This window comes from Sphaeramia orbicularis, chromosome 22 (genome assembly GCF_902148855.1).
Source record: "Sphaeramia orbicularis chromosome 22, fSphaOr1.1, whole genome shotgun sequence".
NCBI lineage: Eukaryota > Metazoa > Chordata > Actinopteri > Kurtiformes > Apogonidae > Sphaeramia > Sphaeramia orbicularis.
The window spans coordinates 28,894,736-28,919,147 of record NC_043978.1 but is presented as its reverse complement, the minus strand read 5'-3'; the positions used below and the strand labels follow the sequence as shown (position 1 = coordinate 28,919,147).

The following is a 24,412-nucleotide window of genomic DNA, read 5'->3' as shown; positions in this document are numbered from 1 at the left end:
TGGACCTGACAAAACTATAGTACTTTTGTAAAAGCTCTAAACTTTTGTATTATTATGTAGAAAATCATGGTCAATGAAGTTACTATTTTTGGTTCCTTAGCCATAAGTGGCAAAAACTAAAATAAAAGTACATAAAAAAGCACATGTAAGGTGAAAGGAACATGTATTTTAGAGCATTAGACCAACATTAATGCTGATCCAGACCCCTGTCCACATCCACATTATCCCTTTGAACATCATTCCTTACATTAGTACCATTACTTCATGGTACCAAACAAAGCAGGTCCACTCACTGTTCATGCAGAGGTGGACCTTACAGACCCTGGAGACCACATTGGACCTGAGATTGTTGCCTCACTATCCTCACTGTAACTATCGCTGTCACTGTCTTGTAATGTGTGTGGAAATTACCGAAAATAGTCACTTGCCCGATAAAGGGTTAAGGCAAATTCTGGCTTTCCTGAAGAGTTAAGAGATATAATATAGATACATAAAACATAGAACTTTGCCACAAGAAAACAGAGCATCCTGGAAGTTTTTAGGTTTAGACATCCTAATCCTGACATTAAGCTCTTTAGTTAAGTATCGAATTCAAGATGCTGCATAGAATTATTTTTGTGGTCTAACTTTTTCCTTACTTGATTAATCACCATTTATTATATTATATCTTTTGCATTTTGCATTTTTCAGTAAAAATCAGTTATTTTCCTGTATTAAATTCGCTGATCATGTAGAAATTTACATAAACTCAAAGTAAATTCAAAGGTTATGTAATTAAAACAAAGAAAATCGAAGAGAAAGCCATTTAATAAAATGGCCACAATTAATTGTTAATCATGGAGTTTATTATGTTGCAGAAGATGACAATGTTTCCACATTCACTACGGATCCTCTGGATCTCTAAATGTATCATATCTAATGCCCCTGAAAATGTTTTATACTGTATTTTAGATCAGTAGATGAGGGTTAAAGGAAACGGGAGTCGAGTTAAAAGCCTTCAGATAGAAGTGTAACTAAATTCCATTAAAGCAAGTAGTGAAGTAGTAAAGCTGTGTAAAATAGACACTCGAGTAAAATATGTCAAGTACCTTACTGGTTCATGTGGTTTGCAGAAAAGCTCAAATTTAACATTTTACTCTGGAAAACACTTGATATTTAAAGTTATCGGCTTATTGCACATGATGGCTGCACTTGCGTTAACATTTACGTGATTGCTGCTGTAAATGGCCACTGAGGCAGACTACTCCTTTAATACTTTCTGATTGCTTCATGCTGGTTTTCAGTGTTTTCTCTGTGAGAGGGGAAGTGGACATATCCTGTGTGTTTGTGTGGCTGTGTTTTTTTTTTTTTGTTTTTTTTTTTCCTCTTCAGTCTCTGCCATCACTCACTAAAATATATCCATGTGCCCATTTTACAACCCATACACACCCTTGTTGCTTCGGCATTGTGTTGTTGTGAGGTGGGAGCACTGTGTAAAAAAAAAAAAAAAAATTATCAGTGCTCAAACAGCTGGGAGTGAGAGCCATGAAACAGCAGGGCCAGGGTCTGCTTTATTGTTTATCTGTTGTTTATGGGCCAGTGTTCAGCTTTAATTACTACACTAAATTAAACTCTAACAGGCACTTAGAGGAAACCAGCTAACACACATGCATGCCCACACACACAACACTATACTTTATATACACAGACACACCTCGCTGATCACTCCATAGATGGTGTATAAAGGCAACAGGGTTCCATCTTGTGCTTAGCAGTGACTCTGATGCTGTTTTTGTTGTGGTTAGTTGTCTTTTTTTTTTTAATCCTGTCTCTTCTTCTTGAGACTTAAGTGTGGTCGTACAACGCGATCACCAAAAAGAAAAGCTAAATGTCGCCTTTTTTTCCTGGAAAACACATTGAATGACTGATGAATTAAAGGATGTGCTGCTGTTTTGTCTCTACCTCAGTGAGTAGGAGGTAGGTCGGGTGGTTGTCAGATGCATAAAATCCAGCCCGAGAAACTGGATTTTGAATCTTGACCGCTTTAGGTTTTTAGGTTTGTGCAATAAAACCGCTTTGGTTAGGGTTAGGAAAAGACAGCGGTTTGGTTTAAATATTCCTGCAGACATTGAGGCTCAATTTTATTATATCTTTGCAGACGATTTCTGTATTAAACCAAGCCGTGCTATCAAACCTAACCATAAACATCACCAGTTTTACAGATGAACATGATATCTGTTACAGATGGTTGAAAAGCGCTGTCATTAAAACGCAGATATACACATACCAAGAAATTTTACTATTACAGATATTTTACATCAAAAACAATGACATCATACATACATGTTTTTTATTCTAGAGACTGGGTTTTATCTGTTTAACCCATAAAAACCCAAACATCCACTGGTGACCAAAATAATCCACTAATCCTATCAATACATGTAACTAATTGGTGTAAAATACGGTTTGTCATCTTTTCATGTTCATCATATATGACCCATTTGGATGTTCAGAGACTCCATAGTTACCATGGAAACACCGTCATCTTCTACAACATTGATTAACCAGTAAAACCCATTTAGTTTGATATATGACAGTGGAAGAAGGCACTTGGTTTATGTTCAGTTAATGATATTTTTGCTGAAAAAGTCACTTTTTCTTCAGTTTTCTAAGGTTTTGACATAATAACCCCAACTTTAATCTGAGCTTTTATGAATATCAACATGATCAGTGAATAAAATATAGGAAAATACATGAATTGAACACTTTAAAGACATAAAATACAGAGGATAATGTTATATTAACAGTGATAAATTGCTTAAGAAAAGTTAAATTAATAAAAAAAGAATTATTTAGGAATTGACATAAAAGTAGAGTCTTCATGGGTTAAAAAAAAAAAAAAAAAAAAAAGGAAAAATGAAAGGTTCAGGAAAAAACGTCAAATTCAACAGGCCTTGGACTTTCTGGGCGGACGCAGGGAAGTCATGTCCCCAGCAGGAATGACCTCCCTCCAGTGAGCTCAACCACAAAGACCTTGCTGAGTGGGGCCCCTGGCCAGGGCCAAGGGAGCTTTACCACACTCCCCACGCACACACAAATGTACTACAACACCATCAAGCACAGTTTGCTCCCTCAGAGCCCCAACACTCAATCTCTCTCCCTCTCTTCCTCCCTTTTCTCTCCATCTCTCTGCCTCTCTCGGACTCTCTGGGGAGTCTGTCTATCCGCGGAGCGTGGGGATTGTTCAATTGATGAGAAAATGTACAAAATGCTTTCTCCTCTCTTCAGTTGAGCCTTTTCCATCTACAGTAGAAATGGGGAATTGTACAGAAAGCCCCTTTGCTCACTACTCAACATGTCAACGTGGATTTGGTCTTCATGCATAGCTAATAATTACAAGTGTGGACTGGAGCTGAAGCACACACTCTCACACACACACACACACATATGCAGCTACCTTCTTTCTGTGCTGAATCAGTATTTGGGATTTACACTTTATGACAGAGTGCATTTGAGTGTCAGCGTGGGCACATGTGCAGAGTATTTCATCACACTGCTCCATCACACTTTGAATGTTTAGCGTATTACAAGCACCTGCCTGGAAACTGAGTGCTATCTTAAGGCACACACATTCATCAAGTTGAACTCCCTGCATCTGATGTCTCTGATGTTCCCAGATAAGACTTCCAAAGCACTGTTAATCAAAATTGTGTTTAAGCCGAGTCAATGGAGTTTTTGTGCGTTACCTTCTGAACCATCTTGATTTAATCACTGATATTTGTTTATCTAGCCAGAACATAGGGAGTCAGTCTTTAAAAGTCAGTAAGTGAAAGTGCAGAATTTACCCTGAAGGTGATAATTCATATTTTCTTTCTTGGAGGGAAATTCTGAGAAAAAGGAAAAATAAAGTCTGTTAAGATAAGGCAGTGGGGGAGGTAGCAGATCTTAGCATTGTACTGAAACCTTTTTCACATGTGTCAGAACCATAACTGGCAATCTTTACTGACAGCTCTGAGCATGCTTCACCTTGGTTTACTGCTTGACGATAAATTATTCCACAAGAGAAGCAATACATATTTGCGCTCTTGTTAAATTGTTTTTTGGCATAGGTTCAGAGCAATGCTCGACGCTGAGATCCAAGCTGGAGATTGTGGAAGTGAATTCTGCCCACAGCGACCATCTTAATTCCTGTTTGCACTGAACATACATACATACATAAACAGGTACATCAGTGACTCTTTAATCTACTGTATCTCCACCAACAGGAGCCAAAAGTGGACGAAAAACCAGTTAAAAGTTTCTTTTACTTTTTTACTTTTGAACTTGTCTGAAGTGATTCGCTATTTTAGGAGGAATGGACTAAAATAACATATTGAACACAGCAGATGCAGAAGTAGAGGGATCTGTGCTGTTCTTAAATATTTCCTTTTTCTTTTCTTTCTTGCATTTATGCAAAAGTATCTGTACTTTCTTCTCACATTTTCAAAAAAAGACAAATTATTTTAGTTTTAAGGCATTTGAAGGGAAGTTATTCATTTATTGTGCATTATTGCACGCCTTTAATACTGTTTGCAATCCATGTTGATGGGACAATAACATCAAAAAGACAAAGTTTGGACTTCTTTACATTAAGTGTATTTCAGTGCCTTTTTAATACTTTTGCAAGATTCTTCGTATCTTAACTTTTGCTTTAGTGAAGAATGTGTGTTCTTTCACCATCTCTGCAACAAAGTGATGCTTCTGGATCCATTTTTGAGGTAAGTGTTTTTCAAGACACACATACAACACACCTTTCAAGATGGACCATGGCAGAATAAAGTTGATGTTTTTCTCGGCAGATGGAGCCCAAAACGCACCGTGGATCTCTCACATTCTGTCTCTTTTTCTTCCCTTCCCTCTCTCTCTCTCTTTCTCTTTCTTCCATCTATTCTGTCTTCCTCAACTGATCCACATCGTCACCCCTTTTAACAGGGGCCAAGCTGTTAAAGACCCCATTACTGAAGTGAAGCACACATTTCACATTTTCCTCTGCGGACTTGAGAGTGTGGACTACAAATTTTCTGTGGAAATGTATTGAGATAGGAGGCGAGTTCATGCGTGGAGTGGAGTGGAGGAGAGGAGGGAAAAGGTTGGAGAGGTTGGGAGAAGGGAAGGCTCTGTCAGAATGGAAGGGCCAGAGTCGGGAGTCAGCGAGCGCTTCAAGCGTTAACGTAATTGCAAGAATGTGAAAAATGAGGCGGCGGGGCTCCCGAGCGGAGCGAAAGGTCAGAGCATGCCTCACACAAAACAACTGGCTGGAGGACGGCCTCATTAGACCATTAAATCAGCTGCCCTCTCTCTCTCCTTTTTCTCGCTCTGCCTACTTTTTCACCTTCTCTGCTCTTTCACCTCTCTACTTCAATGCCTCTTTCTTTCTTTCGCTTCTTTTAAATATCTTCCTCTATTCTCTGACGCTTATGTTTGTTTTTCTTTTCTTACCATAAAAGGCTCGGAGGTGGCTAGTGGATGTAGCATTTAGCACCGCTCAGTGTAGGTCAGAGCCTGATCTGGTCTAGGTCTGTGTTGGCCCAGTGCACGGTGCTGTACCGTAACTGTCTTTGGCCCGTATTGATCCGCTGTTACTGGATACGGTGGAGAGAGGAGTCGATAAGTGCTCTGTGGATTACAGGTCACTTGTACTTATGTGTGTAAGATAATCAATAGGCAGTGCATTTCTTTCTCTCATCTCCCCCCTCCCCTCCCCTTCCCTCTTGCTCTTGTTCTGCTGTCTTCATCTCCCTTGCTAGTTGCAATTGCAAAGATGAAAATTCCATCTACGTTGTGCCTTTTGATTGGTGATAACCTAATACTAATACTAACATTCCGAAAAGCTCAATATCTAAATCCTTGTATTTTTGCATATTTTGTTAATATTGACATTCCTGTTCACTATTAATGCCTTTGGTTTTAACACATGCCTTCTATTTAAAGACTTTCAGAGCTGTCTGCACTGGATTGCGAAAGGTCAGTTATTCCAAAGGATACCAGTGATGGAATGTAACTGAGTACATTTACTCAAGTACAATTTTAATGTACTACTGCTGTATTTGGGTAGATCCATTTTGTGTAGGTTTATACTTCTACTCCACACAAATACGCTTTTTACTCCTCTATATTTGAAAACCGTCTAAAAATGTGTGTATTGTGAATGTTTCTTAACTGTTCCTTTAGAGGCTGAGGTGATTCAACTCTAAAAACGCTCTTGGATAATGTGGAAAATGCACATCACAAAGCTGACAAAAGGCCTGTTCTAGAATACTTTTTAGAGACATGATGTATTACTGTTAAAGTATTTCAAGTGAGGTCAGCCAAAACTACTACTTTTGCTCTTCATATTTTAAGTCCATTTTAATAATACTGATATACTTTTCCTTAGGTAAAGTTCTGAATGCAGACATTTACCTCTAAAGCAGTATTTTTCTTGTGTAGTTTTACTTGACTAAAGGATCTCAGTATGTCTTCAACTACTGCAGGATACACGAATTACATTATTTTTCCTCATTCCTGTGCTATCCATACTGTCAGACAGAAACATTTTGTTGCTAAACCAATGCCTGGCAGCATCAAGTCCTCTCCAACCAGTCTCTGATCCAACTAGTCCTGACATAGTTGACCACAGAGGTCTTCTGCGGCCACTAGTCTGTGGTCAGCAATGGTTCAAAAGCTGCAACTACTACTTCTTCTGTCTGCAGAGGAGAAAATGGTTTTAACAGCTCGACCACAGAAACCCATCGATACGTTTGATCACATATTGGCAAAGCGATATCCTTGAACGGACACAGTGAGCTTCTCCGCTTGCTGAGCGAGCCAGTGTAAGTGTGCATCCTAGTGTTTTTTGAGTGTGTTTGTGTGTGGAGAGATGGTGTGATGAAATTTCATGCAAAACCCTGGACACTGCCAGAAGGCGCACACACAACGGAATGAGACCCACAAAAACACACACATTCCGCCGCCAGTGAAAGGAGATCTTGGTGCATTCAAAACAAGCAGAAGACAAAAAAGAAAAGGCCAAGAGCTTATCATCTGTTCTTTCAGATCAGGCTGCAGTTGCAGTTAAAAATCTTCACACCGTATTGATGCCTGGGATTGAAATTTAAATACTAGCATATACTTTGACTAAGTTACTTGTCAAGGTTGACACAGACCGTGACAAAAATACAAGGCAGATAGCTGTGACTTGCACACACTATCTGTAATAAATACAAATACATTTGTTTTGAAATGCATTGTTACTGTTTGGCAGGTCATGCACTAGATAACACAAGGCACACTGAGACATAATTAGGGGCTGTTGTGTTTGCAAAGTTAATATGGCTTAAATGCAAGCAAGAACTGGCAGGAATCTAGTATTAATCACCCGCTTTTGTTTTGCTCTTTAAATAGCAACATTTTAGAAAACCCTGCACGAGGTTTGTGTCTTACAGTGGCTGTTGCTCCTGTTTAGTGTAAGAGTGGATAAGCGTGTTCATTTTTAGGTGTGACTGTGTTTACATGGACGCCAGTCAAAATACGGGATAATCCAATGTGTATAAAGAAGGAATGGAACACAGATGTGCCATCTATTCACTGTACATCTCACATTAAACAGGGTTAAAGAGAAGCGCTGGCAACTCTACCTATGTATGATGATTAATGTCCTGCATGAATCTGTGCCTGTATCTGTGTATGTTTACGTCTTCGTGCACGAGTGCACATTTGCATGCATATATAAGTGTGCGTGTGTGCATGTTTCTGCATGTGCATGCCCATTTCTGTGCTGGCTCACCTTGTTCGCTGCTGTTGTCACCACTCTGTGAAGCGTGTCCTCCGCTGGAGGGCCCCGGTGTGCCGGCTGAGTGTGTGGAGGTGGCGTCATCATGGTCTCTCCAGGAAGCTGGGTTCTGAGGTTTGAAAAAGAGGGAGAGAAAGCGAGCGTGGGATCCATCCATCCGTCCGTGCATCCATCCACATTCCCCCAGTCCAAACCGCAAACCAGGAGCAGAGAGAGGGAGCAGGAAGGGGGGAGAAGAGGGGAAGGTAGAGAGAGAAACACAGAAAACCCATATGAGTGCGCTGGAAACGTGAGAGTGACATCTGTAAGAGTCTACAACAAGCACTGTGAGGGTCCTTAGCCTGCTTACATTCTCCTGGCAAGGCGAAGAGCCCCATTGCCTTTTTCCCAGCTAGCAGACAATCACGGATGTCACTATAATCACAGCTAAATAGAAGAAACTAATGCACTAAAGCAGCTGGCAATAAGTCAAAACATTGTAATCAAAGTGTTTCATTAATGCATGAGAGCAAAACACAGCACTGTTAATGTGCCGTTTGATTTTGAGCATTGCAAGTAGAGCACTTGTGAGTAATTGTCTAAACACATATGGCAGAGCCCAGCAGTGTTCGTTTATACCATAACCAATTGAGACTTCCGTGTCAAGTGAGAAATATAGAGGTAAAAAGTCCAAACACACCACGGCCGCCATTAATCATTACCACTGTCAGAAATGAAAATAAGATATGACAGTGATTCTCCTGCTAATCTGCCAAAAATGTGTCCACGCCCACACTGACACACACACACGCCCACAGAGGCTCACAGAAATACACTTAGACACACATGTTAATGACATAATAGAGCAAGAAGTATAAACACATATGCACACACACTCACTTTTATATATACAAACACATGCAGCAAAAAAGTGTTAAATCTCTGCTGGCTTACTTCAAAGAAATGTCCATAAACAAATTCATAGCTTTTCTCTTTCTTTTCTTTTTTCCTTCACTCCCTCTACAGCTCATTAGGGAGTTTTTCTGGACCGCTACGGTGACCGGAAATAGACCTCTGCTTGTTTGCGTGAGCGTGCAGTCGCCTGGTTCAAGACTATGGCCCCAAAGCCCAAGTTTCTTGAAGTTGCAACAGTATATGCATGATGAAGTTAGCAAGATTTTAAGTATATTTTTCAGTAAAAATACAGTTTTAGTAACTTTATTAGTTTTTTTGTGTTTTTTTTAGTGGGGATTTAGGTAAAAATCAAGTTTGAAGGTTGTTTTGGAGGCAATAAATCCCATCAAGTCAATTTGGAGTTATTATTAGCTAGCATAAATCATGGCTAAACCTGCCCACCACCTTTTCTCTGATCACTATAGAAATCCAAAAATACTTTAACTGCTCTTCAGCTACAGTTTTAATGAGTGTTTCAGGAACTGGAAATATATCTATGCACATTAGCATGAGCTTGACCCCCTGCCAAAGTTTGCAGTACTTGTCTTGAGTCACTATTGTACAGTAGATTGGGCTGTCTCCTTTTTGATCCGTTATTGATTTACTTGTTATGAAATCATCACCATGTCAGCTACTCCTGGCAGTTTTGTTTGCAAGAAATCCTCAAACATCCACTTGGAACTTGGGTTATGGTCTGCAGAGCTACTGCGAAAGCTCACTGCTGCTTTTTCTGGTCACCATAGAAGTACTGGTCTAATTAAAATCCTTGACCCACACCGCTACGCCAGAAATGTACATCAATTTCCGGGCCTTAAAGCCTTCACTTCTTCAACTTTTCTCTCCTGCTCCTACTTTGCTGGTCATTCCTGCTGCCCTGCTGGTGCACGCAGGGAAACAGGATTTTCTACTGTACAGGAAAGGCTTTATCAGTGCCACATGAAGGCAGGCTAGAGGTGGAATTTCCTCTGCCATTCAGGCAATACAGAGACAGACCGATCACGTCATTTACTACACACTCGCCCACAAACACACGGGCTCAATCAAATACCGAACAGCCTCTCACACACACAGAGTTGATAGGGCTTCGTAGCTTACACAACCCTTCACTAGTCTTTCCCAATTTAACATGTCACCTGAGCACGATGACAAAATGTTGGCTAACGTAAGCCCAACGTTGTCTGGGGCCTGAGAGGAGCAGCCCTCCTTGAGCAGAGCCCAAGCCAAACAAACACAGGCCTGCACCAAGGCTTCCCACAAACCTCAACCCACTTCTCAGTTCCCGCTATGGGTTTTTTTTTTCTTCCTCAAACACACACAAACACATATACATACATACGAAAGCAGAGGGAAAATGTACACGCCACAGAATATTCCAAATAAGAGACCGTTTTTACCATTTTGTCTAAGTTCAGTGATGGACTTCTTTTCCTTCCCGCCACAGAGGAGCCTGCCTGCCTTTGCCTGCGTTACTGCCCCTGTCAGAGTGAGCTGTACTGGTGGACGACAGACACCACAGAGCCTGGAGACTAGCGGAGGTTCGCAAGGAAACACAGGCTATGAAACAAGCGGCTGTCGAGCTCCCATGGGTGCACACAGTCCTGATGTGCTACTGCTTGTTCTGCTTGCGGAGGCGAAGCTCTCCCGCTATGCCTGCGAGCAAGGCCCTTTTATCTGCTAAGTTTTTTAGGGGAAGGAGGGCTGTATTCTCAAACAGCTCGGAGCTGAAAACAGCAGACACAAACACACAAGGCCCTTCAGACCCTCCGCTCCACTCAAGGCCCTCTCAGCGTCAGCTGTTCACCGGATGGCAATCAGATAAAGAGCTCGGAGAATTACTGAGAAGAGGGGTAAGGAGACAGGGGGAACAATAGCTCTGCGTGGATTTTAGCCCTCCAGAGTAAGCAGAGGGAAGAGTGTCCCTGTTGTGCGAGGGATGGCTGATTGTGATGTGTTCACTCTCTGGGCCACTGATCCACACATGGGATACTTCATGAGGCTGTTGTTATTGTAAATTTCAGTTAATCTCATCACAGCGCTGGCTGGGTAAAATGTGGGAAAAACCACTCAAAGCTATCTAATTCTGTCTTTTGTCACATTAAACACAGAGGGAAAGAAGAGAAAGAGGTAGGAATCCCCAGAGATGGGAAGTAACAAAGTACAAATACTTCCTTGATGTAGTTTTTTCAGGTTTCAGGAGTATTCAGGTCTCAGATCTTTACTGAAGTGATTAATTTTTACACAGATATCTGTACTTTTACAGTTTGTATTTGAGGAGAATTTGGGTTTAGTTTTATATGCATCAGTGCACACATTCCCTACATCAAGACCGATCTAAACCTAAGAGTAAAAGGACTTATTTATGCATCATAGAAAAGTTAATAGTAATATATCTTATTTACTTTAATTAAACTTAGTAAAGCCTTCAAATATGACATTAAGATGACTTAGCTCTGCACAGATACAGGTAGTAGACACATCCTTCAACTTTTACATGTTGAATACTTGTACTTTTATATTTCAGCTATTCTGTACTGAGCAGTGCAGTCTTCAATCTCAGCTTAAAGTGCATGAAGTATCTGGCTGCAGATGGGCTCACTGTGCACACTCTGAATGGACTGCTGCTGTTGTTTCAAGAGAGGAAAATGACTGGGTTCTTACTTCCTCACGATGAGACGCCCACTGCCGCCGAGACAAGAGACAGACCTGAAAAACTACGCTGGCTGCTCTCAAACACTCTCACTGTCTGTCTCTCTCACTCTAACACTTGCCAGCTATGGCCACAGCATGGTTTTAATGCAACAGCTGAATCGATAGGACTTAATTTAGCTATCATTGCAGAGTAATGTGTCATTTTTAATGGCGCTGGCACTAAATTAAATTCAAAGACACCTCAGCTAATGGTGTTAAAGGGAATGATATTTTGCTGTGATTTGCTACCCTATGAGTTTAATGGTCTCGTATGCAGGAATATAGATAAGGCTTTGTTCATTTGGAAGCTACAGGGCAAAAAAAAGAAGCATTTTATATAATCTAATAAGAATAATACTCCACTGTGATCCAGCCTTAGTGCTTATGCAGTGGTTTTTTTTTTTTGATGATGCAAACTGAATACCTGCAAGTCACCTCTCATTCATAACCCCGTCTGCAAAACAAGACAACAAATATAACAACAGCGTTAACTTTCCGCGCTCAACAAGGCGACAAAAGCAACAGCCTTTCCTCCCCATGAATAATTTAGCGGTCCTCTCTCTGAGCTATGGAGGGCGCATCATCAGACACCATACCCGTGCAACACAAACACAACACACAACCATTTTGTCACGAGCCCCGTGGGTCTGATAAAGTTCAAACAAGTTGTGCAAAAAAAAAGGGGGAAAAATCATGTCACCCAAACATAAGTAAAAAAAAATATAGAGAGAGAGGAAGGAAGAAGTGAAAGAGTAAAAAAGCGGCCTCTAGCCCATGTGACTATTCCCTAAAGCTGGGCATAATTAGGAGTCAAACATGGTTCACTCCATGCTCTTCACTAATTGTGTTAAAGAGCAGTGTTACCAGGAGGAGGAGGAGGAGGAGAAGCAAACACACATACATCTGCAGGCGAGAACACACACAAACACAATAGGACTAGATAGAGAATAAGATACAAAAGAAGCACGGTCTCCAGGGGCGGCCTTTTCTATTTGCTGGGGTTAGCAACTGGCGGCTGCTAATACAAGTTGTAATTAATATAAAAGCAGGAGACAATATGGGGAGGAAAAAGGCTTGTAGTGGTGCAGCTCCGGCCACAGGAGAGCGGGAGAATGCCGCTGCTATGTCTCCTCCGCTTCTGTCCCCTGTTTCTCATTTACAAACACCTGCCTGGCACAATCTCACTTTCCCTCACTGCGCTCTGCCTACATCCCTAGGAATTTCAAATAAAATTGATTTAGCAGCATCATTGAATTTCCCTTAAATTCCCCTGGAAGCTGCAGGGGAAGACGGGAAGAAATCTGGTGTAGTAGCAGTGTAAGAATGACTCTTATACGTGTGTGTGTGTGTGTGTGTGTGTGTGTGTGTGTGTGTGTGTGTGTGTGTGTGTGTGTGTGTGTAGCTAAGGGGATCCAGAATCGCTGACACATCAGAAACATGCAGGACCATAAATCATAAAAGTAAACTGACATTTCAAGACACATCTTGCCACATGGCATAAACAGAGAGACAGAAAAAAAAAACCTCCTCGCACATTTGTGTTGGGTTAATTATATACAGCAGGCGCTTTAGAAAAGTGTAGGTGCACCTCTATTGAACAGCTGAGCATTTACACACCCTCAATTATCCAGAATATAAATTTAGCAGCTAATAATTCACCGCAGCATGTTTTAACAGACACAGAGGGATTGACTGCTTGTATTTAAGCTTTAAAACTTTCTCTGAGGCAAAACAATCTTTTTTGCTGTAGTAAACGGCATATTACACGTACAAATATGTCTTCGGAAAGAGGAGCTTAAGTGAAAAAAAAAAAGGGTTTGTGCTTATATTTTAAAGATAAAGATAATAATAAAGAAAGTAAGTGTTTTCTTCTGCCTCAGAAAGTACAAGCAAAAATAAGGTTTTAAACAAGACCTAAGACATGGGAGTATTAAATAATAAATTACAAGAACAAAAAAATGGTATTTATAATCTATTTAAAGGCGGTTACGTCAGTTTACGTCAGAGGCAAGATCCGCTTAGATGATTTATTAAAGTGATAAGCACATATGGACCAAAAAGTCACTAATAATACACCAATACTAATAGTAGTAACAGTTTAGCTATTTATATATTTAAAAAACAATAATAACAATCTAAACAACAGCACCTGTGCAAAACATATACAGTTAATCTATGGATATCAGCATCATAATTTCATCACAATTATCATCACAGGTTATAATAGATAATTATAATTTTAGTTAGTCTACTTCTCTGGAATATTTTAGAGAGTAAATAAAATAGTACTGCAAAATGTTTTTGTAACTTCTATTCATTCTACTTTTGTGGATTTGAGTGATTCTTCTATTGTCTATTGTAGTGAATTAACTTGAAATATGGGCGAGCAAATGAATAGATAAATAAGTGTCTATGCCATCATTGACCACATGTATTTAAGTCGACATATATGCATCTAATGCTCCTATAATGACTTCACAGTAACAGTACTTTTTTAGCCTTCTAACCTTTAGAAATATTATTTAAGTTTTGTAATAAAGATATGCAAAATACTTATTTTACTGTGCATTATAATCTATCTATCTATCTATCTATCTATCTATCTATCTATCTATCTATCTATCTATCTATCTATCTATAAGAAGAATATGTAATTTATGTCCCTTTAATACTGTTGGTTTATATATTTGAAATATTACTATAAAATAAAGCACAAATTGCAGTAATAATGGTTAGGCTTTTATAAACTGGTGAAAACTGTGCCCCACTGAAAATGACCCTAAAGCATTAACTAGCAAATGTGAATTATAAGTTTAGAGTATCATTAAGTACATGTGTTTTATTAAGTTATAAGTCAACATTCATGTATCACGATGCTGAAACGACTGCACACTAACTGTTTTTACTGCATCATTTATAGCTGCACTTTCCTAAATGCACTTAAAGCAGAGGGAGCATGGGAGATGCAACAAGTGAGCTTAGCCTGTGTGCAGCCGCAGTAGTGATGATTAGCTATGCCTGCCAACAGAGCCCAGCCTGCCTGTGAACACTAATCAAATAGGAAATGTAAGGCCAGACATCCCACCATCACAAAACAATTGTGTGGAACAGACAGAGCGGTCCAAGTCCGAGTCGACGATACACACACTGTTTTCATGAAATCCAAACCTTAGACAGTTCTCCCCGAGGAGAACGGGGCTATAGTTGAATTAGAACACCTTCCAAAACGGAGAAATTCCACGGTTCAGCAAGCAGAGCCGGCTCGGCCCGAGGGCTCGCTGTCCACAGAGTGGAGCAGCAGTGTGCAGGCTGTGCATGTACGTAGTGACATTACCACGCATGCATCTCCACTAATACACACAGTAAATCACTGCAGGGGCATTTGGGAAATCACCTGAGCATCTGACCAATCGTCTGCTGCACCCAGAGTCTGCATCAGCCAGTAACAGTAAAGACAAGCTCTATTGTATCTACTCCCAAACTTTAGATCCTGTCCCACAGGTGGGTCGCACTGCACATAAATCCATTTTAGTCACATTTATTAAGTACTTAACTCAGATTTTCAAGTTAGTTTTTGCTTTCTTTTCCAATGTTTTTAATTTACAAAGTATTGCAACAAACTGATTACAGACCTGATCTATTAATCATGAGAAATCTGTACATAAATGACCATTCCTGACAATATTTACTGCTCTTTCTGCATGACCATACACTGTTAATCTGACCAAATAAAGTAACTATTTTAGAAAGAAAATCCCATCTTCATTTTAAATATGTATTACCTAAAACATATAAAGATTAAAAACTTTATGAGAGCATGTAACTGCATTTACGTACAGATAACAGCTGCGTCTTGTTTAACCTTTTTTTTTTTGGGGGGGGGGGGGGGGTTATTTGGCGACCCAAACACAACCTCCTGCTGAACACTAGTGGGTCACGACCCAGTGTTTGGAGAGGATGATTTAACATACATATGTTTTTAAAAATAAATAAATAAATAAAATACAACGGTTAACTTTTTCAAGATAATATCTTAAGGAAATGTGGGAATGGTCACAAAAATGATCAGGACTGTTCATTTTTTCCACAAATATGATCTTCTCATGATTTATAGATGAGGCCTGTAGTGAGTTGCAAAGGTTTATTATAAAAAGTGGGTCCTCAGAAAAAGAAAAACTGAGCCACACTATAACCTCAAATGGAACTACACTCACTCCCTGAGGAAAGCTGCACAAAAACAAAGCACCACACTTGCAAAATCCTACAAAAATGTCCAAATCTGGAACTGTGCAAGAATTCAAAGACACTTTTCAAAGCATAATGCATATGCATAAAGGAAATGAAAAGCTAATATATAAGCTCGGCTGAAGAAGCAGCACAGTAGAAGACACAAAAGCTAATTCATTAGAACAGATAATATTCAGACGCTGTTAATTCTATTTGCCTCCCTAATTGGATGTAGCACAGAAGAGACAGAAATTTTATTCATTAATTAAAAGACAAGAGAGCGGACCATTGACAAGACACACACATACACACACACGTATATACACACACCGTGCACCAAACGTTTACAAATCAACACTGCTTTGTTTTCCCCCTTCATGTGTAATACATCTTTTATTTTTCTGTCTTTAAATGCGATGGGGTTGATCAGAGGAGGGGTGACGAGTTAGGAAAGCCTTGGGTGGGCTACATGGTTGAGATAGTCACCGCAAGCAAAGACGAAGGAGAAGACGGAGAAGAAGAAGAGGGGGGAAATCAACAGTGTCAGCAAAGGCCCTCAGCCTGCTCTCACTATACCATAATCCAATCTTCTCTCTAAGACAGTGCTGCATTCAAGTGTAAATAAAACCGCGCTTATTATGCTCCTACTGTCAGGTATGAAGAGGGGAAAGAAAAAGGAGACACACAAAAACAAGCTGAACGGGGCCGCCTCCTTCACAGTGAAGAGCCTCATCATCTCCAGAAAAAAAAAAAAAAAACAGCCTTTTCACCAAATGAGATGTAGCCCAGGGCTATATATTAAAAATGCATATCAAAGCAAAGAAAAATGGACGTGAGAGATTCTAACTAAATAAATTAGCATATCTAACTATCAGATTGCCTTTCTCCCTTCAATGAGGACAGAAATGAATAATAAAACACAGAGCCAAATACAAACGATAAATAAAATAAATAAATCAAGACAAGTAAAAAAATTAGCTTTCCATCCAGCGGCACTGTTTTTGCAGCCAAATGCATTTTTTGTGCATTGTCTCCAGTATTCAAAACACATTTGGAGGCATGTAAAAGCTGGAGTCTTTTCAATTAGACATGGAAATTACTGCTGTGGAAGTTGACTGTTTACTGCACTGTGCACCTTATTTCCACACTCACACACACACACACACAAAACCCTCACACTCACATGCACTTTGCAAAAATCAAACACTACTTTTTAAATTTTTCACTGCATTCATCATGAGGGTGTATTTTCTATACATGCATTATTAAATCACTGACACGCTTGTGCTTTTTGCTTAAATTTAGCTCCACACCTCTATAATAAAAACTTCACCGGTGCCACTAAAGTGAAATAAATCCCTCAAAACTTTAAAGGAAGTGGTCAGTGCAAAAATGACTGAGATGAATGGCCTGTCATGCCTCCTTTCTTTTGTTTATTGCTGCTCCTGATTTAGCTTTTATTGGCATATCTAATTTTCTAATTATCAAAATATTTCTCACAAGCAGGACTGATGACAAAGCTGGTGGTGTCTGAAGCACTGGAGGCACCATTGGAAATTGGCTAGAGTATCAACCATCTGCCATGAAACTAAACAGGCTAGTTTATCTAATCTCTACAATATAAACAACAGCATGCCTCATTTCTACACTTGTGCTTGGAGGACTGCAATATTGCAGCTTCATCTGACCAAACCTAACAGCGGTGCATTAAGGTCTGATTAGGCTTTAATTCACCTTGTGTGCGGTGTGGTGAGCTGCAAAACGCAACGGGCTTCTTCCAAATAAAAAAAAAAAAAAAAGAGGTGGGGGGGTCCAGTGCTATTAGGCCTATAGCCAGACCCAACAGATGTAGTGCTGTGACTTTGCATAACACTTAAATCTGCTTTAATTCCTAATAGGCTTGGCCTTGTGCTGCACAGATATTAACTAGTCACTTTGTTGCAATAGTCCCCCCCCCCCCCTTAAACCTCCACCTCCACCACCAAAACATTAGCTTTATCACAGGCATGCAATACGCAATAATTCACAGATATCAACTCAATAATACACTGTCAGCTCGATCCATATTGCAAAGAGGGAGGGGGGGTGGGGGGGCGTGTGTTTATTACACCGAAAATGCACGATTTAAACCAAGGGGAATCGATCCTCAAATTTAAAGCTACTGTAGTTCAGGTGCATATAATTGAATTCAGCATTATGGAGCCTGCAGCCATAAAATGGGGAGCAGAGGAGAAGAGGCACTGCAGAGCAAAAAAAGAAAAAAAAAAAAAAAACACACGGCAATCAATAGGAAACAATTAAACACATTAACATTAACAGCTATGGAAGAAGGGCCCTCCAGACGAACCATCATATATGCCTTGTGAACTTGACATTGATGGTAAGCCTTTAGCTCGCAGATCTATTTCAATAGGCTACCACTTTCTCCACCTCTGCAGCAAGAAAAAAAAAAAAATCCACAGCTTTACGCACACGGGGCCATATCCACAGCAGCTCCCACAGCAACCCAAATATAAAGCCCCTTTCTTTTTAAATATTGGCCTAAAGCTAAAGCTTAGACCGCTGATACCCTGCTTTAACGTTAAACCTGCGTAACAGATAATTGCCTCGCGTTTTTTTTTTTTTCTTTTCTCCAACTCTCTCCTTTTTACGCACGGTGGCGGTTAACACACGCGCACACGCACCTCTTGTATACATACACACCCACTCAAAAGCCCGAACACACAAGCAGATGCATTATGCACACATGACTGCCCCCAATCAAAAGACTAAAACAATAACTCAGTCTATTGTATCACATCTAGCTTTTGACCTTAGAACATCGATCGGCAGATTTTCCTTTGCAGAACAGAGCATGCTCTATTTACTAATGGCATAACAGGGTCACACTGAGCACAGACTGAGCAGCCCCCCCAAAAAATTTGGCACAAGGAGAAACATCAAACAAATGTGAGATCAGGCGCAGGCACGCACAAACACAGCCAAAGAAAAAACAACAACAACAACAAAAAAAACACGTTTTTAAGGTGGAATAAACTTACGTGATCCGCAAGATTAGTCGACGATCCCGAGAGCTCTTCGTGATCTGATTTCGAGCTGCCATCCCTTTCGTCAATAACTAGATCTATTGGCATTTTTCCTTTCAAACAACTGATGTACCGGTGGCAAAAATTGTCGCAGAGCTCATGCACCTATGAGGAGAAAAAAAAAAAAAGAAAAAATATTTTTGAACATTTTCAGGATCAGGATAGAAGGGGGAAGCACTTCTTCAGCCAGTCCAAGAATAACTGCAATTAAGGAGGGCATTATCGGGCGGCAAGGAAACAATAGTGAAATTGTTGCAGTGCTTATTATTCTCCAGAGACCGGAGCAACAAGTTGAACGACAAAAAAATAAACAGCAATGCCGTAAGCTGCAGAAATAATGAGCAGTTGAAACTAAATCTGCAGATCGATAACAATGTGCAATGGGAGCAACATATTTTATCAATAGTCACTTCAGCTGCATAAAGAGTTGACTAAATAAAATTGTATATTTTATGAAAATGACAACTTGGACCTATAATAATCTTGATTATTTTAAATATATGCTTATATTTACATAGCAGGTAATTAGGATACTAAATACAGATCACGCATGCAACAAAAGCGACAGAAAATAATTTTTTTTAAATTAAAACACAAATTTATTATATTTACCTTTTCTAATTCCAAGAGGTGAAACCGTAATACTTGTATGGCTTGTATCATCTGGGGGGCAAAAAAAGTCAAATTTATCACAGATTATAACAGAGAATGCGACTTTTTACGCAGGAGTATATGATACAGCGCCGTCAGTGATATTATAGAGTGCACCACAGACTTAAAAAAAAAATAAATAAAATGAAATAAAATGTTTTAAGACTAGAAAACAAAGCTGCGTTTTCCAATCTAATAAGTCATCCCACACTGGTCAGTTGGGTCAGTTACATGGAAGGCTGAACAATGACAGCGGCGAATGTGGTCACACAGCTTCACTTCAAAACTGATCTGACATCTGTGTGGAAGTTTAAATCATATGTTCACTTATTTTCTGTCTGATGCTGTGGACAGAATATCCCAAAACAAGGCACTGCTGGAAGGATACACCCCCAATGAAGAGGGGAATTATTGAGAAACAAGAATAAAATAGATTAAAAAATATATATATATATATATATAAATAAATAAATATATGCGCTTACCAAATTGTCCAACTCTGGATTTGATGAAAATAAAGGTTTTTCTGCTCGGACCTAAAATAAATATCAAAGTTAGTTTATCAGGAAATATATTCTGTTTTTATCCTTGTATGTAATCTGATATGCACCTTCAAAGACAATATTTGTGATAGATTTGGCACTATTCTTCAATCTAATCGTGGGAAAGTTTTATAGGAAAAATGCATGAAAACGGTAAAGACAACTGTGCGCTATGACGCAGCCAATAGAACCAAAATATATGCTTCAAAAATAGGTGAAAATGGACCTGTTTGGCAAAGACTGCAATGTCCTCATTGAAGGAGTCTGAGGAGCAGACATCGCCGCCTGCTACGCCGGGCTCCCTCGGAGTACACGTCGCCAACTCGCACTTCTCAAAAACCAGTGCGAGCAGTGGGAATAAAGGGTGACTGCAAGAGGGGAAACACACAGGCTGAGTACAAGCAAAGCAAGCAGCACACCGGCTCCACAATGCCCACTGCAAAAAATGACCTCTTATTATCATTATTATTATCACTATTATCCTGCGTCTTTTTCACCGGAAACATTTTACAAGCATGGGTTTATGTTAAAAATATTCTCCACGTGTCTGATATTTAATTTTCATTCTCATGTTCAGGTTTTGCTTTACAAACATTTCTCTCTAAAAAATAAAAACAGACATTTACGCGCGTAACGTTTGCGCATTTTAAGACTTTTTTAACACTGAAGCGTGCGTAATTACGCACATGGAAGATTTTAACATCTCGTTCGTGGGAAAATAATGGTTTTAGACTCAATATGATATTAATGCATACATTCAGACTGATATTTCTTGCAGTGCAAACTAAGAGAAGCAACAAAACTCCATAAAAAAAAAAAAAAACAAGCCAGAGACACACGACACATGTCACTGGGGTTTAAGAGAAATTATACAGCCGGAATGAAAAGTTACTTTTAGATTCTAATTTTGTACAGTTAAAGTTAGTGACGCACTGACGCACATACTGTATGTACTACAGGCAGATTTGTGCTTTAATAGGCCTGCAGCTTTAATAGTTAATTCTATAAATATACAAACTCACATGTTAAGTTAACTTACAGTCAGACATCATCATAACAAAGACAAATAAATAAAAAATAATAGATTCTAATTTCAGGATACATTACACTCTCTGTAAGGGCTCACTATAAAATGTCATCAGTGGATAAATGTGTGTTTTTAACATTTCCACCAGTCTCAAAAAGAGCCTTAACTCTATTCCGGATGTAAAATGCTTTAGTAAAAGTTGTGGTGGATTTAGTGTGCGCTCCAAACCAGATTAGACTGATACGCACATGGATTATGGCACGTTCTGCGTCCGTGTGTTCAACAAAAGCATCCCAAAACATTTCTAAACTTTCCTGTCCACTTACGAGAAGGTCTGAAAACACTGTGTGGAATTATGTTAGAGGTGCGTGATTGTGGAATAATTACAAATACACATAGTGTTTTGTTGCGCGTTTGGGTTGTGTGTTTATTATCAAAAAATAAGATATTAAATTTAAAAAAAGGTCTGTCAAGTTCTACAAGCAACGACTAAGGTTGAAACGGGGTGATATTGAGTAAAGATGAAGACATATAATAGTGGGTTAATATTATTTGAAACTTATTTCTGATTTTGTGGGTAGTTTGGTTCTATTTCCATGCAGTCTGTGTGACTTTATCGCCTGAACTCTGGCCAGAGAACTTCCCTATTATTATTTGAAGCTCGAGGCTTACTCTTACTTACTGAAGGCTTGTTCTACAATGCGTATAAAATTACACATCAACAAAACTCCCCTGACCAACAAAGAGGCTCCAAAATTGCGGTCAGTCCTTCACAAAACACTGTCTGAATTTCGTGGCGAGAAAAGAGAGAGAAAGAAAAAGTCCACGAAAACAAACTTAAGGTAAAGCTGAAAACTTTGGGAAAATAAAAAAAAAATCTAAATAATAAAAAAAACGGGTTTATTTTACAAGCCTTACCCATAAATTTGATCTTTATCCCTCTTTAAAACGTCGTTGACAGCGGAGCCCATGCTGGTGGGCATAACGTTCGGATGTGGAGCGTGGGCTCCGTAGTGCTGGCTGGCGTGCAGCGGCGGTCCGTGGTTCAGGTGGTGGACCTGGGGAAGCGGCCGGGGAGCGTGCGGGTCCCCGTACATCGACGCCGGAACTCCGTCCATCCCACCGTAATGGGCCAGCTCATCGTACTGGGGGATAAAATAAAGAGCAACAAAAAAAATAAAGGAATCAGCGGCCGGTTTGAGTTTTTCCTCTTTTTTTTTTTTTAACACAAATGTGAAAAGTACAAAAAGGCATGCCGTGGGATTTTTAGGTGGAGAAACTAACGCAGAAAATGCGCTCAGAAAGAAGCAAAAGTGCGTTCTACTGCTAAAAACTGTCATTACCAGAAACATTACAACTCAGATGTTCCACGAGAAAGAGTTTGGTGCGTGAAAAGAGCGAATTAGTTTGGAGTCTCCTGTGAAACTGCTCCACGACTGACTGTCGCGGAGGCTGTCGGTAAAAGCACAGGCTGTCACTCCGCTTGAAGAGTAAGGGCGCAGCAAAAATGTCAAATATAGCCGCTTTGATAGGAATACTTTGTAAATTTGCCACTAAGCGACAAGAGGTTAGCGATAGGATGGCCTCCCTATAGTGGATTTGAACAGGTAAGTGTAGAGAGATTTAAAACCTACCCTTTGCGCCATCAGGCTGCGCTCCAATAAACTCCTGAATCTGTCGTATATTTAATATCCCAGTCCCGGTTAAGAAAGTGATTTAGTGGCAAGATTCCTTTTTCAACCAACTTTGCGAATTCTCCTATTCGCCAGTGTGGTTCAGTTGAAATCGTAGCATCAGGGAGTTTTGCAATTTTTCTTGTTTTCCCCTCTTTCCTCGAAAAAAAAGAAAAAAATGTGCCCAAGTGAAGGTTACAATCGGCCCATCAACAACCTGCATGTAACTAAACTGTCGTGTCTCATGGCTTTTTGCCACTCCAGCTGTCAATCAAAGCCAGAGGTTGTCAAGGTAATGAATGAATGACGGTTGGCGATGATGTTCAAGAGAAGGACGAATCTTTTTAGTCCGTTTTCATCCCGCAAGTCCGCGTCTCCTTTAATGCCTCCAGATCGCTATCTTGTTTTATTATCACTGTAAAAAAAAAAGAAGAAGAAGAAGAAAAAAAGCAGTAGAAATTAAGAGATTGCGATTCAGATCTTTCCTTTCTTTCCCCCCGTAGGTATTTCGTCTATCTGGCGAGACTGAGATGAGTGAGTGTCAGCGAGTGTTGGCAGGTTGGCTGCTAGCTTGCTTATAGAAACAGAGTCAGTTCGCAGCGCTGAGCGGTGGGCGAATGAAATGACGGATCCCGGAAGTAGTGGTGGCCATAGCCAGTCCTACAGCAGCTCCAGAGAAAGAGAGAGGAGAGACCAAATCTTGTGATATGCAGAGTATATGCGAGGCAACAGAGAAGACGGCTTCAACTCCACACTTGGGGGTAAAAAAGCCAAAGCAACACACAGCTCCAACTCCCACCCCAGTGTTCCTTCTTTTTTTTTTTTTTTTTTTTTTTTTTTTTTTTTGCCGAGAAGAAGTCCTAAAGAAAAGCAGAAAAAGGCTGCGTGAGGAAGGTTGAACAGCGCGGACACTTAGACAGCTACATAAGGACTGAATTAAAGCACACAATTACGTTTAAGGCTTCAAAAGTTCATTTTAAAGCAGAATTATGCACGACGCATGCACTTTTACGCACGGTAAATGCAACACAAATAAAAATAATAATAATAATAATAAACAGCTAACATGTTGAGTTTTCTCTGTGCATGCAACTAAACATTACAAAGCACATCTAAAGTGAACATTAGCTCAAGATGTTATGAATGCTGAGTTTAATATATGAGCATGACGCTTACTTGTTATCTGTTTTGTGGTTATAAGCCGGTGTGCCTACGTAATATTTCGCTAATACCTTCTAATCTCGCTGCTAATTATTACTCTGCTCTTTTTAACAAATTTAAACGACACATAGAAAGCACCCCTCTAAGGCCCACAATGAACTTTTCCGAGAGGGAAAAAAAGCTTTTGTGGAGAAAGTAATTTTGTACGTTTCTTTTCATCCAATCCCGTCTCTTGATAGAAATCCGTGCCTTACCTCAGAGTAGTCAATTATCAAAGCTCCCCGAGATCATCAATCATGTGAGGAGATTGAAGTTTTAGAGGAGGAGCAAACTGCTCTGGCCATCGATTGCACTAGTGAAGCCTTTTTTTGGAGCCTCTTTTTACGCACAAAACAGAAGCAGGCCATCTATCCCCTTTAATATTTAGCTCCATCAATGCTAATATCATGGCTGTATTGATAGATTCTCACATAAAGGCTCCATTTATGGCTTTTTGTTGAAGGTGCAAATTAATTATTCACAGGTTAGGATTAAGGTAGACAAACAGTGAAGGAGATGGCTACCGTTTGGAGGGTCAATAAACTTAACAAACAAAAAACAAAAAACAAGTTACAGTTACAGCCCGGGGTCGATTA

At 39.8% G+C, this 24,412-nt stretch overlaps 1 protein-coding gene across 5 annotated transcripts in view; it reads right to left on the bottom strand.

Annotated features, from left to right (window-relative positions):
• meis2a (Meis homeobox 2a) overlaps positions 1–23,949 on the bottom strand; it is a 90,089-nt gene extending 66,140 nt beyond the window's left edge. The window contains exons 1-8 of one of the 5 annotated variants that reach the window (XM_030126586.1): positions 23,793–23,949; positions 22,578–23,476; positions 21,862–22,088; positions 20,143–20,284; positions 19,860–19,910; positions 19,336–19,386; positions 18,679–18,828; positions 7,784–7,898 (exon numbers count right to left, since the gene is read on the bottom strand). In XM_030126586.1, coding sequence (XP_029982446.1) covers positions 7,784–7,898; positions 18,679–18,828; positions 19,336–19,386; positions 19,860–19,910; positions 20,143–20,284; positions 21,862–22,088; positions 22,578–22,589 — 748 coding nt within the window. In that variant the 5' untranslated portion in view covers positions 22,590–23,476; positions 23,793–23,949. Of the gene's footprint in view, positions 1–7,783; positions 7,899–18,678; positions 18,829–19,335; positions 19,387–19,859; positions 19,911–20,142; positions 20,285–21,861; positions 22,089–22,286; positions 22,517–22,577; positions 23,477–23,792 lie in introns of those variants that run through there. The other 4 variants (XM_030126584.1, XM_030126587.1, XM_030126585.1 and 1 more) reach the window with 4 other exon arrangements.
• Positions 23,950–24,412: the final 463 nt, after the last annotated feature.